The 18,663-nt window shown below is 38.6% G+C and overlaps 1 protein-coding gene across 1 annotated transcript; it reads left to right on the top strand.

Annotated features, from left to right (window-relative positions):
- Positions 1 to 344: 344 nt before the first annotated feature.
- Positions 345 to 17,821, top strand: stam2 (signal transducing adaptor molecule (SH3 domain and ITAM motif) 2). The gene is made up of 14 exons (XM_023950796.2): positions 345 to 702; positions 3,520 to 3,604; positions 3,772 to 3,847; positions 4,354 to 4,449; positions 4,693 to 4,839; positions 7,878 to 7,944; positions 8,115 to 8,307; positions 8,864 to 8,958; positions 9,087 to 9,169; positions 9,259 to 9,346; positions 9,450 to 9,504; positions 9,593 to 9,740; positions 13,788 to 13,927; positions 15,831 to 17,821. The coding sequence occupies exons 1-14, from the start codon at positions 663 to 665 to the stop codon at positions 16,006 to 16,008; spliced, it is 1,491 nt and encodes a 496-aa protein (XP_023806564.1). The 5' UTR covers positions 345 to 662; the 3' UTR covers positions 16,009 to 17,821.
- Positions 17,822 to 18,663: the final 842 nt, after the last annotated feature.

Raw genomic sequence — 18,663 nt, 5'->3', positions numbered from 1 at the left:
TGCCTGCCTGCCTGCCTGCCTGCCTGCCTGCCTGCCTGCCTGCCTGCCTGCCTGCCTGCCTGCCTGCCTGCCTGCCTGCCTGCCTGCTTGCCTGCTTGCCTGCTTGCCTGCCTGCCTAACTAAACTTTTTGAGGGCTACTAAAATTCAGAAAGGAAATTTGAAACGGTTCAAATTTTTCATTACTCCTCACAAAATATTATTTTAAAATAATCATACCCTTATATTAATACTGCTACTGCTACTATTTTTAACGAGTTGTGAATTTTGATTTTGTTTCACTCGCAAGCAAACAGACAAAACAAAAAAAAACGTATCTTTTCCACTAGATGGCAGCAACTCACATAGGACAGGGAGATGATGAGGTAAGGGCTGAAGTTGGAAACACTATGTTTTTTGTTTGTTTTACATTAGGTAATCTACTACTCTGCACTTTTTGAAACGTAATTATAAAAAAAGATGTATAAATAACTGTTTTGTTTCCGCTACCGGAACCCTAATTAGGCCAGTCCTGCTCAGGCATTGTGGGAGACACCTAAGTTTCCGGAAGCTGCTTTCATGGATAAGGAAGCGATATTTTTTGTTTAGGTTTAGTCTCGTCGGCGAACAAACTTTTTTCTTTCTTTCTGGGAGATTGGTTTTGTTTCATTTTCAATTCGCTAGAATGCCTTTTTTCGCCCCAAATCCTTTTGACCAAGATGTCGGTGAGTGATACGTTATTTCTTTGTCCGCTTTTAGGGATAAGCGTAGCTGAGAGGGCCAACTGTACTCTTAGCTAGCGCTAGCCTAGCTTCTATACTTCGCCGAAGAGTTACGCATTTATTATTATTATTATTATTATTCATATTTTTGAGTTGGCAGTTTTTGTATTGTAGTGTCAGACGTCTGAACTCCGTTCCTAATACGTAGCAGACAAACTAACTGGCTGTCAGCAACATTAAAAAAGAAATTCGTTATGGTTTTGTTTTTTGACTCGAGTCGACAGTCTGCTAACTCTCCTCCCGAAGTTCTTCTATTGCAAGACTTTCCTCTGATATTAAACATCTAACGACATTTATTCTAGATTTATTTAATATTATTTTACTCTCTGGCCATAGTCTTAAATTACAAAAAGGGACGAAATCATCTTCGAATGAATTTAATTAACACTTAGTTTAGAAGTTTAAATGTAATGCTAATCTTGCTCAGCTTTTCTGTGCATTTATATTAAGCAATTTACTTTTCACGTATTTGCCTCTTTGAATGTATTTAGGGTCATTTCAGAACGTGTTTTTTTTCCTTTTAGTGCCTTTTAACAGCTTGCAATGTTTTTCAAACAGCATAGTCATAGTGAGGGGTCCACACAGTTTTATTTAAGCCTTAAAATGATCACTGTCATCTTAGCTGATTCTGAAATAGAATTATATTTAATTTCATTTCACTATGTATCAATATTTCATTTTATCTGCATATAACATGGTCCAATTAGGTCTGAAATACACCGAAACTCTGGAGTTCTATTATTGTTACATTAAAAGTCAAATAACCAGACTAATAGATTTTATCTAGGCCTCTTAGATACAATCTACGAAGACGGTGTACATCCTGGACAGGTCGCCAGTCTGTTGCAGGGCGGAGGACCACCTATTTTGTCAAATAATAAACTGCATTTAATTAAGTTTGAAGTGTATTTGATTGGTTGTTACAATAATCAACATTAACCAAAGGGGACTGGGCTGAAGCATCATGCTTATGGAATCCCATCCAAGGATGGACTCAAGCTTGGCCTAACTTCTCATATGTATCTGTATTATTTTAGTGCCTGCTATTGCCTTTGTTTTGGTCACCTTTTGTCATTTGGTGTTATTTTAAGCAAAGATTCTACAGCTGTTTGTTTAGTATCCAACAGTCCATCATAGTGTTACCGGTAGTTTCACTTGTAAGAGCTGAAGGAAAACATGGTTCTACAGAGCTGTGACTCATAGTCAGGCTGACTTTACTGTTAAAAAGAACCATGAGGTTTTTCCTAATGTCTAAAATTAGGAAAAAATGTATTACTGATAATAAACTGTTCTAGCTTTCTGTGCCTTCATTTTCTTTTTGCCAGAAATGTCCTTTTAATTTATTGCATTGTAACTGTGTAACAGTTGGGAAGCCTGCTATATGAACATTTATTTAAATTTACATTAAGGAGTTAACCGTCTCCTACTGGCGACGTTGATTTAGGAGGGAAATCATTGTTGGTTACTGAAATATTAAGGGGCCTCCTTACAATAAAGGGATCTAATAAACCTCCACAGTTTCCAGCCTAGCTCCCAATATTCAGAAATGTTTAACTTTTAGGAAGTATAAATGGTTGATTTTTGAGAGGGAGATGTTACTAAGCAAGCAAATTTTTTAGATGTTTTTAAGAGATTGATTGTTTTTAAACATCTCCAAGACAAAAACATACAAAAAGATATCATTTTTTACAATTCACAAGTCAAATCATAGCTGGCAAAAGTATTATTTTTCAGCCCCCAATTCTGCCAGTTTTCCCATTTAAAACAACGAGAGAGGTCTGTAATCTTTACTTTTGGTATCTACTGCATGTATTGAGGATGTGGTTGCAAATTTTATTCAAATCCACCATTTGTATCCCTCTCAGCAACACTGTCTATGTTCTGTGAACAGTGGCTGGTTGTGTGTTGGGTTAAAGTGACTCTCTTTGTTTGATGAAAAATGTCTGAGACATTTCTGACTCAACATTGCTGGACAGCTCGTTCTATTAGCTGAGAATGTCCAGCATTGTGACTTTATCTTGAATGTTCTTTTTAGTTGCTGAACATTCAATATTTTTCAGAATAAGCAATGAGAAAGCTGCAAACATAAAGGCTTGAAAAGTTGATATAATCATTCACTTTTTCATAGTTTGAATTACATTTTTGATATAGGAAAAACTAATGTATTGCTCTTGGAGGGTTTATAGAACTTAAAGATTTTTGAAGATTGTTTTTATATTTATTTAGTTTCCTCATTCTCAGGATCATACATGAATAGGTGAAATGACGAACTGGAAAAACTATACTTTCCTTTCAAAACAAAAACATTTCCTAACCGCTTGCATTTTAGATAACAATAAATAGACTTAACTAAGCTTTAGTTTATTTATTTCACTACACTGTTCCTTGGCCTACCATTAAATAGATTTTCAGAATAAGAAAGCCTTTTATTATCCTTGTTACACAAGAAACTTGTGACAACGAAATTCCGGTGCTCTCCAGCTGTTCAAACAATATAAATAAGTTGTATACCTTTTATAAAAGAACTTTTGATCTGATCCACTACGTTTCTACTCAACCGTTTGCTGAAATAAGTAGAAATTACTCTGTAAATTGTTAAAATATTTAAACTTTTTCGTTCACAGGGATCACTTATCTTTAAGAAAAATGCCGGTTAGGACTTCTGTTATTCAAATAACTGGGTTGGAAAGCAGGTGGCAGTGATGATAACCGTAATGATTTGCTAACACTCAACTGCATGTTGTTTTTTCACATTTTTAGAGAAAGCAACCAATGAAAACAACACAACAGATGACTGGGCGCTTATTCTGGACATCTGTGATAAGATTGGAACGACATCCAATGGGTAAACTGCAAGAATTTGTGTTTATTTTGTAATAAGTATGCGTTTAAAAATTTCTAATTATTCAATAACTAACTGTACACATATATTTAAGTGTATAGCATTAATTGTGTGTGTATATATATATATATATATATATATATATATAATCCTGTTTTTCCCTGGTATAGAGCAAAAGACAGCTTAAAATCCATAATGAAGAGAGTCAACCACAAAGTGCCTCATGTCGCCATGCAAGCCCTCAATGTGAGTTGGTTATGAATTTTAAATAATAAAAGAAAATTACCGACACAATTCAAAAGTGGGATTATTTTATGTGTTATATTTGTGTGTGTGATTTACTTGGGATAGTCAGGGTGACAGTTTCATATTTGTGGAATTATAAACTAATATTTAGGTGATACAATATTTCCAAAATACAACACCAATTGTAAAAATAGGCTAACTTCAACCACAGTTTCAATAATGCATTTTTTTGGTCAAGTTTTGCTGATTTTAATTCAAACTAATCAAGTGTTGACTATTCAAAAGACATTCAGTAAGCTTGAAGGATATTAGTCGTAAGGAGGAAAATGGTTCTAGGTTTAGATCTGTTTTCACACACTTAAACAACAGCAGGACAAGTAGCATTTAAATCTAATTTGAACTGAAAAAATACTTTCTTTGTACGGGAAAACCTGTTTTTAAATGAGACTGTAATGCAGATGTCCTGTGTAGTAGAAAACACTGAAATGTTGTCTTTTCCCTCACAGTTGCTCGGCGCTTGTGTTTCAAACTGTGGCAAAATATTTCATTTGGAAATTTGCTCAAGAGATTTTGCCAGTGAAGTGAGATCTGTTTTAAGCAGAGTGAGTCCTTTTTTCTCCTATTTTTATTAAAATTTATGTGCTATTTATCTTTTATTTATTCCTTTATAATAGAATCAACAGTCATGTTGGCCCTTAAACGTCTTAAAAGATTAAATAAAAAGTAGATGTGTTTAATTTTTTTAAACGTCTTTAAAACTTTGAACTGTTTTGGAACTCTGCTTTGAAAGAAAAATGATGATTTCCTTCTGGGTGTGATATATTTGTGTTTTCTGTCCACTGCAGGCCCATCCTAAAGTCTGCGAAAGGTTGAAGGCCCTGATGGTAGAGTGGGCAGAGGACTTTCAGAAGGATCCGCAGCTCAGCCTGATTAGTGCTACTATAAAGTCCCTCAAAGAAGAGGGTATCACCTTCCCCACCGCGTCATCACAGGTGTGTTGGACTCATTCAAACAATGAGCTTTTGCTCCAAAGGTTTTACATCCTCCTTTATGTGAAAGAGGTCAGGCTATAGTCCCACTTAAACATGAGGGTGGCTTTTATAAAGTTTCTGGTATATTTACAGTACACCACACTGAGACTCAGCTGTGATGCAGATTTTTGTTTTAATGTTCTACTGTCATTTTGTGTTTTAGCTGAAGGGAGAAATCCTCCAAGTAGCCCCTCTCAAGCCAGTCTTTTCCTCTAAATTCAGACTTGGCTTCGTGCAATGGTAGCGTCATATATTTTTAGTACAAGGAGCTAAAATATATTCGCAGTTGTTTCTTTAGATCAGGGGTGGGCAATTTTTTTGACTGGCGGGCCACACGGGGTTCTCAAATTGGATAGAAGGGCCGGACCAGGAGCAGATGCGTGGAGTGACAAAGAAATAACATGGAATCTGGATGAAAACATTTGGATTGGAAATTATATTTTAAAAACTGCGTTCTCATTTTAGAGCCAATTGCACCAACGGCTTGATGTACCTCGTGTAAAACTTAAGAGAAATGCTGCGTTCATGTGGTGTTTGAATAATAGGAAGAATAAAAAACAACAAATCTTCCAACACCACATGGATGCCAAAGCGGGGCCCCAAACAATAACTCTGTTTCTTTAAAACTCTTAACTTCTTTTATCTTTCTTTTATTGTAAAGCCCTAAACTAAAGTTTTCTTAAATCATGATCCTTTTAATAAAATAAATAACACTATTTATGAAATAAAAAAAGACCAAATAACTGTGATTTTCAAAGACAAAAAGTCAGGAAAAAATATACTGATGCATTAAAAAGAAAAACCAATGGATCCTCTGGATGGATCCAGTGGATCCTCTGCCGTCATTTTCCCGCTGAGATGTTGATGGCTGCAGCTCCTCACACGTCTCACAGTTTGCGCTGAAACTGAACAGCTGTGTCCTGCACGTCTGTTTGGCGTCCAGTAATAATGAAAAAAGCACATTTCTATGTCTTCTGCTGCAGCTACGCATATATCTGTGTTACCTTTTCACCAGTACAGAGTTCCGTTGTTTGTTGCAGGAGTTACGTTCTAAAAATAACCCGTGATCAGTGAAATCCACAGAGTATACACTTTTCTCAGACAGAACATTTTCACCCTTTTCTCTTGTTTCAATTCTCAAACCTTCATAGAAATTAAGTCCAGGATCTTAGAATGAAAACAAAGATCTGATCGATCCCAGATTTCTGATCTGAAGAGCTCCACGTTTCTGTACAGGAGACACACGGAGGAGATTGATTGACAGGGTCTCCAGCCAATCAGGACACAGAACAGGATGCGCTGTTTTAAAAAACAGCAGCATAATCGCTCTAAAAGAACGATTAAAACCGGGAAAGATGAACTACGACGTAGAAAGGGAAGACTGTCTCTGTTCTGTTTGACAGATTTTAGAGGGTTTCAGGTTGGAGCACAGACTGCAAAAGGGGGGGAATAAAATGTCACGTTCTATGCGCGTCTTGATCGTGTTGCCAGATAAAAATAAATAAACATGGTTCTCTGATATTGTTCAGTGGGCCGGACCAAACATGAAGGCGGGCCGCAGTTTGCCCACCCCTGCTTTAGATGGTTTTCAACTCCTAATAAATGAGTGTGGACCTCAGAAATATTGATGCATTAATTGCTCCTTCTGTCACTGCCTAAAGGTCTGGACTGAATTTAATGAAAGCTTTAGAAGCTATTAGGCAAACGCAAACTTTACTTTAAATTATATTCAAAATATGTTCGTAAAAATCCTGGGATGTATTTTAGTGTCACAATAAATCGTCCTCTAGCTTTTGTTTGTACCTTTTTATTTCTTTCCTAATTGGTTAGGTAACTGGATATTCGTCACGAGTGTTTGTGGACTTTACTCTTAAGATTGTTTTGAAGCAACCGGCCCACATATGCGTCATCTGTGTTGCTGCCCTGTAGAAAAAAGAGTTAAAGGCCCGCTCCAATCATCCTTTGATCTGTTTTAAAAGCTTCTCCAGTTGTCTTTTAGTTATGATAATGTCCTTGTTTGCCAAAATGACAGTTTCTGCAGAGCCGCAAGAGTTCATTAGAAATTCACCTCTGAGGTTTGCTTGAAGATTGTTGGCGCGAAATAACCCTGCCCCCACTTCCCATCACCCATCTGCTTACTCTCTCCGGCTAACTTACAGCCTCTCAGCCCCAACCTAACATTGCCGGTGCAACAAAAGTGGCGAGCAATATTGTAGCTATCCAGCTGTACAGTTTTAAGCCAGAGAAATGTATAAATAGTCAGAAATGCGATTTTAAGTTTAATTTTCTTAATATATGTCTGCCATCATCATAAAAATGCTACAAGAACATATTCATTAACACCAAAATCATATGTTTTTATCAGACTGGGTCTTCAATAAGTGTCTTTGTGCTGTACAAATCATTTGAAGTATTTTTCATTGTTTTGCCACCAGCTGTGCATCATATGCTTGTTGTAATGTTCTGCACTATGTGTTGTGAGAAAGGGTAAGCGGATTTGCCTCACTCTAGGGCTGGTGACACACGAAGCAGCGGGGATGACATTTAACGGGCATCTTCTCATAAGCAAATAGCAGGAGGCAGTGGGAACTCAAGCTGTCGCAGCATTTACTTTGACCCGTCCTCTTTTCTGAAGATAAATGTCAGTTGAGGACTGATATTTTTCCCTTTTGAATTCAGCCACACTCAGCAGAGGCTGTAAAAGTGCTTTCAGGTTTGGGATAAGATTTTGAATTGCTTCTTGCTGTTCTGATTTGAGGGCTTGCACAAAGAAGAAAAGACTCTGCCAAACATCTATTTAACAATAACCGAAATAAAATCCTACAAACTTTAGCTGTTTTTTCTTATAGCAGTTGTATTACCATCTACGTGTATGAGTGTCAGTGGCAAAGCTCTGAACTCTGTGTGCTACTCGGGGGGGCTTTGGGTCTTTGTTTTTGACCTGCGTGTTTAGGCACCCACTCAAATGTGCGACCTTACCTTTCTGTCTTTGACCACAGGGCTCCACCACAAAGGTCAGCACACCGGCTGTAAGCAAACCATCAGACGATGACGACCTTGCCAAAGGTATAGCTGGATGCCAGATTTCCTCTGTTGCTCCATTATCATTGATGTCAGTCTAATTCATCGAATTAAAAAAAGACAACAGTTTGAAAACATGTATCCAATGAGTGTGTGTGAATTTATATGTTAACTTTTTTGTTTTGTTTTACCTTTCTTTGAATTAACCCACCCAGCCATCGAGCTGTCCCTGCAGGAGCAGAAGCAACAAGCAGAGACACGACCTCTAACCTCTGACCCACCGAGCTACTCTAATGGTGGTGGAGGGCAGGAGGTCCGGAAGGTGCGAGCACTTTACGACTTCGAAGCAGCTGAAGATAACGAAATGACCTTCAAAGCTGGAGAACTCATTATCATTTTGGATGACAGGTAATTCTTTACCGTATAACCGTGTAAAGATGGAAATAGCAAATACACTGACCTCACATTTTAAAAATTAAAAAGGAATATAAACACCTTGTTGTAACTAAATCTGCATAAATATAGACTGTTACATTTGATTAAATATAACTTAAAACGATTACAAGCAAAGGCGCTAGATCTAATTTTCCTCAAATGTATTTATTAGTTAAAAGTGCTAGTTGTTGTACACATCTAATCCAATGTCTCATTAGTCAACTAAACACTTGACATAAATCAAACTGTTTCGGGTTCCTTGTTGCTGCTGCCACCGTGACAAAAATTAAACGGTCAAACTGTGTTCTTGGTTCAGTTGCATCCGCTTGGGCAAACGCAATCTTTGCCAGGTGTCAGGTTCTTAACCTTTTGTGTCTGTGTGTGTTTGGGGGGTGGGGGGGGGTGTCGGCACTGTTTGTCTTGTCATCTTGTTTTTAAATTTTATTGTATTTTATGCACAGCACTTTGAGTGACATGTGTTGTTGTAAAAGTGCTACACAAATAAAGGTTGATTTGATTTGATTTACAGTGATCCAAACTGGTGGAAAGGAGAGAACCACAAGGGAGTTGGTCTTTTCCCATCCAACTTTGTTTCAACGAATCTGAATGCGGAGCCAGAGCCAGGTAAGCTTTTTCAGCTGACTGCTGACTGCCACACCTGTAGTCGATTTAGCAGCATGCATGGAAACACACACACACACACACACCCGACAGTGGGCTGTCACTAAAATCTAAATCTGATTCCTTCACAGTTGCTTTTGTTGAAAATACAGTCATTCCCGAGGAAACAAATCATGATGTCAAAGTAGAGCCGGAGCCTGTTTATATTGATGAGGTATCTGGTTCCTCTGAAGCGTCTCATTTACTTCTCTCAAACTATATTACTATCTCAAATCTCTGTGGGTTTTTTTTCTTTGTTTGCAGTTGAAGATGGACAGAACCCTGGCACTGCTACGGAATGCAGATCCTGCTGATCCGACTCCTGACTCCGCAGAGCTGCTCCAGCTGGAAGGTATATTCTTATATTTCCTCACATTGTGTTTGACTGGTAACGCTTTTCTGCCTTCTCTTAAATTTTGTTTTCTTCCCCCATCTGTTGTTTTTTGATTGAACAGCTTCATGTGAACAGATGAACCCACTGATTGATGAGAAGCTTCAAGGGATTGACAGGTTTTTTTTTTTTTCCGATGTGGCTTTGGTAACAATATCCCAGTTGAAATATGAACTGCTGCTCAATAAATATTTGTTTTTGTTCCAGGAGTCACTCAGAGTTGTCAGAACTGAATGTGAAAGTTCTGGAGGCTCTGGAACTTTACAACAAACTCATGAACGAAGCTCCTTTCTATTCAACCTACCCCAAGATGCAGGCGCAGTATGCTTCAGCTGGCTCTTCTATGTCCATGCAGGTCAGAACAAAAACCTACATGTTCCCTTTAAGCTGCCTATATTTAAAGGCCCTATATCGTGCTATTCTTAAACCTTTTATAGTTAACAATATCTATGGATATGATAATATAATTTATTTTTGGCACACACAAAAAAACCCTGATTTAAAATAAAAACTTTTATTTGAATTTGAGTTCTTTTCCAACCCAAAAGTTAGACGACTCGAGAAATACGGGAAAAAAATGGTTGTCTTGGCAAGTAAACTTAGTTGTCCTCCCCAATTTTTGATTGTCCTTGGATACCAATATTCAATAGCAACGAAACCAACTCAGATGTCAATACTTACATCTTTATTTCTTCTATACATCTAATATCAACTGCCTCTTATGATGGACATTTAAAACACTCTTTAAATATTAAAAACAAACATTTTACTAAATATTGAAGCATCTGGTTACACAAAGTATTGCCAAAAACCTGAAACTAATATCTTTATAACTAGTATCTTTACATAGATTTAAATAAATTGGTTCTTTTTTTTCTTTGGTTTTGATCAGTGTTGCTTAAAGAATATAAAATACAAAGACTGATGTAAAAATTTAAAATATCTCATCAATCCCATGGAAAGTTTTTTTTCAGCTCATGTTAGTCTGTTCTGTTATGAGTGAAAGTTATAGTGTTTTATGATTGTGTTTTAAATCTTTTTGCGTGTTTTGGAGTCGCGCCAGGGACTGTTGTTCGACACCTTCATTTGAATAATCTTTATTGAAAATTGCGCATGTAGAAACAGAAAGGATTCGCTAGCATGCACGCACTTCGTTTGTCAGTGGAAGGAATTTGCTGCATACGTCTCAATTCAGAGGTTGCCAAAAACTAACCCTTGAAACTTGGAAAAATAATCGAAAAATACCAAAATGAAATCTGGTTGTCTCGGACAACCGGTTAACTCGCTGCAGAGGCCCAGCCTTTCTCTCCTTGGGGGGTGTCGCCCATTTCATGACGTCATGCCTGTCTCGGCAGCTTATCTGCGTCTCGACCTTTTGCTAAGGTAGATGTTCATATTGTGCATAGAAAAGGAAAGAGTTTTCGCCAAACACCTCTAGCTCCGTGGAAAAAAGTGGGCATGTGCTGGTGTTAGTCTGGGGGCGGCGCTGACTCTTCCTGGAAGGGGCTGTTCTCACTGGCCGACGTCAGCTCGTGAGAACCCTGGTTTATTTGTTGGTGGGGGCTGGTGCTCAGAGAGCAGGTTTTTTTAGAGGAATGCTCAGAAATATGTGAACAGATCAAAATACAGCTTTTGGGTTTCTTTTCCCAAAGATATTCTTAAAAGCTAAAAAAAAAAAACTGTTTTGAATGGCATGGGCCCCTTAATACTTTTTGAACATTGTCCACGAAGGATGTTTTTGATCAGACCCTCATGCCGTCTTAAAAACCCACTCTGATGAAAATTGTGTTTTTGACAATTGGGCTCAAAATTGCCTTCTTAAGTAATTCCTCATTCAAATCGGTGTGAATCAGGAGCAGACAAGTATGTTTGTTATGTAGAAAATACGCTGGGCTGGCCAAAAGCCCCCTTCTCTGCTCCATTCCACTTGCAGAGAGACAGATCCATGGACGTCTTTGTTTTCCTCGTCTGAGCTGGAATCAGGATCTAAACTGTACATCTGAATAGCTCCTATAATAATCACCATTTTTGTTGCACTGCTAATGTAAGGTTGGGGTTGTAAAGGGGCTGTAAGCTAGCAGGAGAGCGTGTAAACAGATGGGTGACGGGAAGTGGGGGCGAGCTTACTACCACAGTCCTGCCCACAACTCAGAGGCGAGTATCGAGTGAATTCCTGCCGCTCTGCAGAAAATGAGTTTTTTTTTTTTTTTGGCTAAAAATAGAATAATTAAAAGACCACTGGGGCACTTTTACAAAAGATGATCTGAGTGGAACTTTAGCATTGTGAGTTGAAGCCAAATCAAGTCATTATTTAATGGAACTGGAGAGGAAAAACGTAAAATGAAAAGTGTAAGAAACCAAGTCCTGATGTGAAACATAAATGATAAACATGATAAAACATTAAATTACACCTATCTGCATGATTTGATTCAATATCCAATTCAACACGAAATGTTTATTTTAAAATTTTTGTCAAATCTTTGACATAAAAGAAAAAGAATTAAAAAATTACCTAAAACCAAAATAAACTCTTGAACTTGACTTATTGAAATAGCAATTCCGTTAGAATGATGAGCATTTCGGGTTGTTTTGTTTTTGAGGTTTTTTGGCAGCAAGTCATACTTCAAGTGTTTTAATGTGCATTTCAGCTTTAAAACAATCAAATATCAATTCTCAGGGTTGTACAGAGGCCTTTTTCTATGGAGTTAATTCAGTCTCAATAATCAGAAATGATTCACAAATGTAATTTTACATAAACGTGCAATATTAATTTGGAAATGCACACGTTATGTTTCACACATCCACAATAAGTGTTTCTCACAAATGTGCACGCTGTGTTTCACAAAAACACAATATATTTTTTCAGAAATTCACAATCAATTTTTCAGAAATGCATAATAGATTCTTCACAAACATCAGTTTTATGTATACTTGTAATATGAACTCACATATTGTGCAAATTTTAGAATGTGCATTACCAAACCCGCTCTCATTTGTGAATCTCCCCACATTTGTGAGAGATTTTTCTGTGGTGAATATTGAGACTCCCTTCACGCTGCTGGTCAACTACTGTCACCATTGGCTGATGAATCTGTCAATCAAACTCATCAGCAAAGCAGGCGTGCTCGCTTTCAGACAATCAAATGGCTTCTTAGACTTTTTGCAGCTTTGCTGATGAGTTTGATTGAAGCATCTATGTGAAGCATCTATTATGCATTTCTAAAAAATTGATTGTGAATTTCTGAAAAATATATTGTGTTTTTGTGAAACACAGTGTGCACATTTGTGAGAAACACTTATTGTACATGTGTGAAACACAGGGTGTGCATTTGTGAAACACAACGTTTGCATTTCCAAATGAATATTGCACGTTTGCGTAAAATTACATTTGTGAATCAGTGCGTGTGTATTTGTGAAACCGGTTGTGTGCATTTCTGATTACTGAGACTGAATTAACTCCATATTTTTCTCTCGGGTCACATGTGTTGAATCAATGGAGGCTGTGGAGGTCATGCATTATTTAAATGTGGATTCCAACCGAGATTGACTATAAATGTTCAATAAAACCAATAACTGAAGTTTGTGTATTCTTACTTGACGGTTGGTTTGTTGGGAACTTTTTTCTCATTTAAAACTGTCTGTGATTTTGGCTCAGCCATACATACACACAGGACAATGTGGTCTATTTGTGTGAACACACACGACAAATCCACAAAAGTGGACAAAAATGTTTTTTTCTCCTATTTAAAATTAGGTTCAATATTTATTCAACAACCCCTTAATTTTTTTTTTTTTAAAACGTTTTTTACATTGTTTTTTCCCTTTGTGGATGCTGTGTTTCTGACATCAATCATGTATTTTTATCTCTTCTCAGACATTTAGAAATGTGTCCAGTATATGGGACTGAATTGATTTATTGATTGATGTTGAAGTATATTATTACTGGTTTTTCGTTTGTGCAATTCTGTGTAATTTGAGATTCGGTTGGAGTTTGTGATCAAAATACCAAACGGTCAACGATGCTCTAGTTTGGTGCTTAGATTCAAGGCGATTATTGTGACTTTTTCTACTTACTGACTGATGGTTTGCAGTTCATTTTCCTTCTCTTGGTTTATTAGATGAAGTTCTGTATAGCTTAGCTACTGCAAAAGTGTGTAAATCACTAGCAGTTTATCATCATAACCTTTAGTTTAAAAAAAAATTTGAATCAAACGGTAAAAGCTTAAACTATAAAGGGTATTTTTCATTTTTATAATGGGTTGTCCCTATTCTGTTTATGTCCTTAGCTAAGAGATCAATTAACTGGTCTTTCTTCTCATTTAATCAAAGAAAATAGAATGATTATTCCTTAAGCATTAACTCAAACTTTGTTCTTTTTTTTTTTTTGTCCCCCCGCCCCCAGGGTTACATTGGACCACCTAGTGCCCCCTACATGACTACAGGAATGCAGCAGGCCCCTCCTGCACAACCCTACAGTGACCAGCCTGGACCTCTACAGTCCTTGCCCCCCAACATCTCAGCTGCTCAGCCCATGTACATGAGGTCAGTGACTGCCCATCCGCCACTGACGTCGAGGCTAATTCAATCATATCAAATCAGGAGGAGCTGGCTGCAGACATCACTGGCCAGAACTTTACGTCCCTTCATGTCACTCAAAAAAACCCGTTATTTTAACTGGCAACCCAAACAGTTACCGTAATTTCCGGACTACAAGCCGCTACTTTTTTCCTGCGCTTACAGCGGTGTGGCTTATTCAGTGACGCGGCTAATTTATGGATTTTATTGGCGGCCGCCGTGTACGTATTTTCGGACACTGTGAATGGTTTGAATTCTCTAACATCAAACACGAGTCATTTATTTTTCAACACACCTCTGAGCAGCCAAACAGCATGGACCTCACTTCAGGTCTTAGACACTTCAGTCATGGTTCAACAAAACGAAACACGCATGTCCAGCCGCATCCCAGAATCCTTTGGTGCCATTAGACCCAACGTGCACGTGATCGCCGCTACAATATGATGAAGCTTTCAAGTTAAAAGCAATCGTTAAAAGCAGCGTGAAAAAATCACCAACGGGTTTGGAAAAGCCGGTCAGCTGCGTGACGGAGAGAACAGCGCATGCTCAGGAGTGCATTTACCTCTGAGTCATAGTGACTCGGCTGGCTGCACGTAAATATGTGGCAATAATATCAGCCTTTATTTTTTCGGGACACGACTGGAAACACAAATTGACGTGATCGTTTTAACGGTTATTAAGGACTGAGCGGAGTTTTGCATTGAAACGCTCACAGCCTGCGTGTGAGCTGGAGACATCTTCTCCTGCTGATTGAGCTGCGGGGCCGATGGCAGTCTGAAGGCTCCCACACGTAACAACGCATCCGCCCCTCATACACAAAACGTTGCTCTGCACAGACACGATTTGCTCCGTTCACCGGCGCAATGGGGACGAAGCGCTCCTCCTTGAAGCCGCCCTGGCCAGAGGTGTCGGAGTAGATAGGAAGGGGAGACAAGGAGCGCGCGGTAGCGCGGAGGCGTCGAGCCATTCTGCAGGCTGCAGCCAGGGCTTACTCGAGGCGTCCGCGGAGCAAGTGTTTGTTGTGGAAGGAAACTTCTGACCCACGCGCCGCCGCGAGGAGGCGCGCGCTTTATTTTACTAGCGTGTTTTTTAACCAGGCCTGTTACTCCCATAACGCTGCCGCGACACAAGCGGAAGGAGAGCTTTTCCCGTTCACCCCTCCATGAACTGCTGATACTTGCTCATTCTTAAACACGTACAACAGAATGGCGAGCCGGGCGTTGGCCCCGCCTTTAGCCCCTAAGACTCATGGGAAATGGGGGATCGCGGATGTAAATTTCCTCATCATAACTGAGGGATGTAATGTTGATTATATGGTTACTGTTTGTAATTTTATGTATGATACCTAGATTGTCAATAAGTTAAAAAAAATAAATTAAATAAAAACCATAACTGAGGAACTTGTGAACAGAATAGAGGTGCATACTGTTTGGCAGATGCAGATAGACTCAAATACATGAGCCTGAGGCAAAACTGACTCCACCCACTGTGTGCTAATAAATCACACTTACACTCAGAGTCAGGAAGTGATCCGCCAGGATGACAATGTTGCCTAATTCATGCGGCTTGTACCCCGACGCGGCTTGTGTATGTATAAAATTAGTTAAACGCGTGAAAATGGGTGGGTGCGGCTAATAATCGGGTGCGCTGTGTAGTCCGGAATTTACGGTACATTTGTTTTCCCTTTTTAAAAAGCTTTAATAAAAGTTTTTTTTTTTTTTTACAGTTTTGAACACTTTGGCGGTTAACGTATGTTTTAAACTTGTGGCCAAGGATGTCAGTCAGGTGCCATCTCGTCTGCAGCCAGGTCCCACTCAACCATTTAACCATTATCCCAAATTTTCCTCTTTGTGTTTGTTCTTTCTAACAGTGGGATGAACTCTCAGTACATGAACCAAGCTCCTTACGCACACCATGCAGGCGTGGCCATGGATATGTCGGCCTATCCAAACTCTAACATGCCTCCAGTCAACCATCCTGTAGTCGGGCCTCCTCACCAGGTCCCCCAGCAGCAGCAGGCGACGTATTATCAGCAACCCCTGCTGTAAACCTCTGACCGCCATTCTCCCTGCATCTTTATCTATACCAGCTAGTGGTTTTGGTTTTGAGAGCTTGTATGACATTGTCGGATGATTCCCTTTGGCCTTATTTCTCTGTCAAACTGGACAAACCACAATGCTGAACTTTTATCATCCACGTTTGTCTGTAACACTATAGTCTGCTGTGCCACTGTGTGCACAGGGCTTAAACCTGATTCCAGGTGTTTCCTTCTGTCCTTCAAATGAGAAAAGTTGGTTTTCATGGATCAGCAAGTATGTGGACTAAGCATTGATTTTTGAAATTTAGATTCATTTACAGTTGAATTGATGTGGTATTTCTAAATTTCTTTTAAAAGAATTCCGCATTTGAATTACTCGTATCTTTTTTGTTGTCATGTTCTTCCCAATGATCATTAAGATGACATCAGCTTTTAGTCTTTGTTGTTCTGAGCTTTGAACACTGGACACAAACCAAACACATGGCATCACTAGATAGTCGTTTAAGTCCTGCAGGACATAAGCCATTCACACCTGAACTGTCTTCTATCAGATGTTCAAAGGTACAACTAGCTTGAATGAAATCCAGAGCAAACAGCCCTGATGGGGATCAGTCGATACCAAGATTTATTTTAAAAAAAACATTTTTTTTTGTGCACATTGATGGGTCAGATTCCCCTTATTTCTCATGAATCATTGTGATCTCCACCTTTTCTGACTTGATTCTCCTTCTAAACTCCATCTGGAAAAGGGGAAAACAAAGTAAAATCACATTGCTCTTACCTTCCAATGACCTTAATTGCTCCCTTTTTTTTTTTTTTTTTTTTTTGTACCTCAACCATCACTGCAAATACTCTGTGCATTGTGTGGTGCTGAGATACTGTATGAATGTGCAAGAGTTATACTGGTGTAATAGGCTCAGAAATAGGCGTCCATCACTCACTGCTTTACATGTTGTAGTTTTATTTCAGATATTTAAGTCAAGTGTGTCAGAGCGTGTGCGGTATGCGTTTGTGTTTCTTCCATATTTGTGTGTTAGACCTTCCCATCTTAGTTTCTTTGATAAAGTAACGGGTTGTGTACATTTTAGGGTAAATGATTATCAGTCTTTGTGTGTGTGGGTGTGTGTGTGTGCGTGTGTGAGGCTGACAAAATGCTGCATCTTCAAACGGTTAAAGCATCTGAATTCTTTGTGTGGAAACTCTTCTAGCCGGTGGAAGCTGGTAAATTCCACATTTGTTTAAAGATGCAAAGTTTCACAGATTTAGTTCCAATTTTGATTTATAATCTATGTATTTAAAGAAAGAGATCTATATACATGCATAATTTTCAAAACTGCGTCTTTATTATTGTTCTTTTTTGGTAAAATGTAAACAAAAATGTTTAGAAACATGTTGAAGACACAGAAAACGAGCTGTTTTGTAAGATGGGATATTAAAACAGGATTGGTGTAGCTCACCCATTTATCATTTTAACCAGATTTGTTTATATATTTGCATTTATCATTCTAATTAAGTACGTTGTATATTAGATGTAAAATACTTGGATTTATTATTGATTAAAGTTGCAACTTGGCTTTGGTCACAGCTACTTGCCATTGAATGCCTTGTTTTTGTTTTTTTTGGTTGTCAATAGAAATGCAATAACATAGATGCGACTTCGGCAAGCAACTTCTATCCCTCCATTCTTCAGACATGTATAATGCTGTATATTTAAGATATTTCTGGAAAAATTCTTTGATCTAGTATTTTAAAAATACTTTTGTAATGGAGCAAACTCACAAATATTCTTTGAAATAAAAATGAAGATATAGAATTTGAAACAAGTATGCTGTGGTTTATAAAGTTAATTTTTGGTTTGCATTTGGGGGAAAAAGTAAACGGTAAGTGTTTAGTCCTCCCTGCCCACATTTCCAAAGGCAGGAGTTTTGACATTCTCTGCTTTGAATTTTCTTTCAGTTTGAATATGTCATGGTGCCTCTGTCAGACTCCCCCCTCTCCCCTCTGCTTGGCCTAATTCACCGCAGCTGCCACTCTACTCATCAGCCTGCCAGATCTTCATAAGGAGCTCCAGGACCAGTATTCAACGCGAGTTCGTTGCCTCTAATGGTGCTTAGTCTGGCTTCTGTTCGTCTCATGTTAAGAATCCCTCGTCTTCGTCTCACGAACCTCTTGTCCTGTTCCAGGAATACCTACTCCCACGAGTGGACGGCAAAGCTGATTCGCCGAGCAGAAACCCTCCTGAAACTCACCTTCTCAGTGGAGCCTTTGGTCGAACATCAAGCCACGTCTTACGCCACGGTCCGGCGGTACCTCCTGTCCTCGTCTGGTGTTCAGATCCCCGGACTCCCTCCAGCCACGTCGCCTCCCTGCCGTACCAAGATTACATCACCAGCTGAATCAATAAACCCACTTCTTGCCATAACTCACCTCCTGTCATCATTCCGGGTTCCAGCATCTGGGTCTGCCTAGCCAGTCATGACAGAATATCTTAATTACTATTCTACGGAGCACCTTAAGGGCCATTGATGAAAAAAAATTAATGTAAAATTTTTTTTTTTAACTTAAAAACAAAACAAAAACAAAAAACTAACGGGTGCGCACCAGTTAGTTGTTTATTTTATTTTTTTAGTTCAAAAAAATTTTTTTACTTAAAAGTTTTTTTCAT

This window comes from Oryzias latipes, chromosome 21 (assembly GCF_053564925.1).
Source record: "Oryzias latipes strain Hd-rR chromosome 21, Olatipes_Hd-rR_3.1".
NCBI lineage: Eukaryota > Metazoa > Chordata > Actinopteri > Beloniformes > Adrianichthyidae > Oryzias > Oryzias latipes.
The sequence above is the reverse complement of the archived record's forward strand: the minus strand, read 5'-3'. Positions and strand labels throughout refer to the sequence as shown.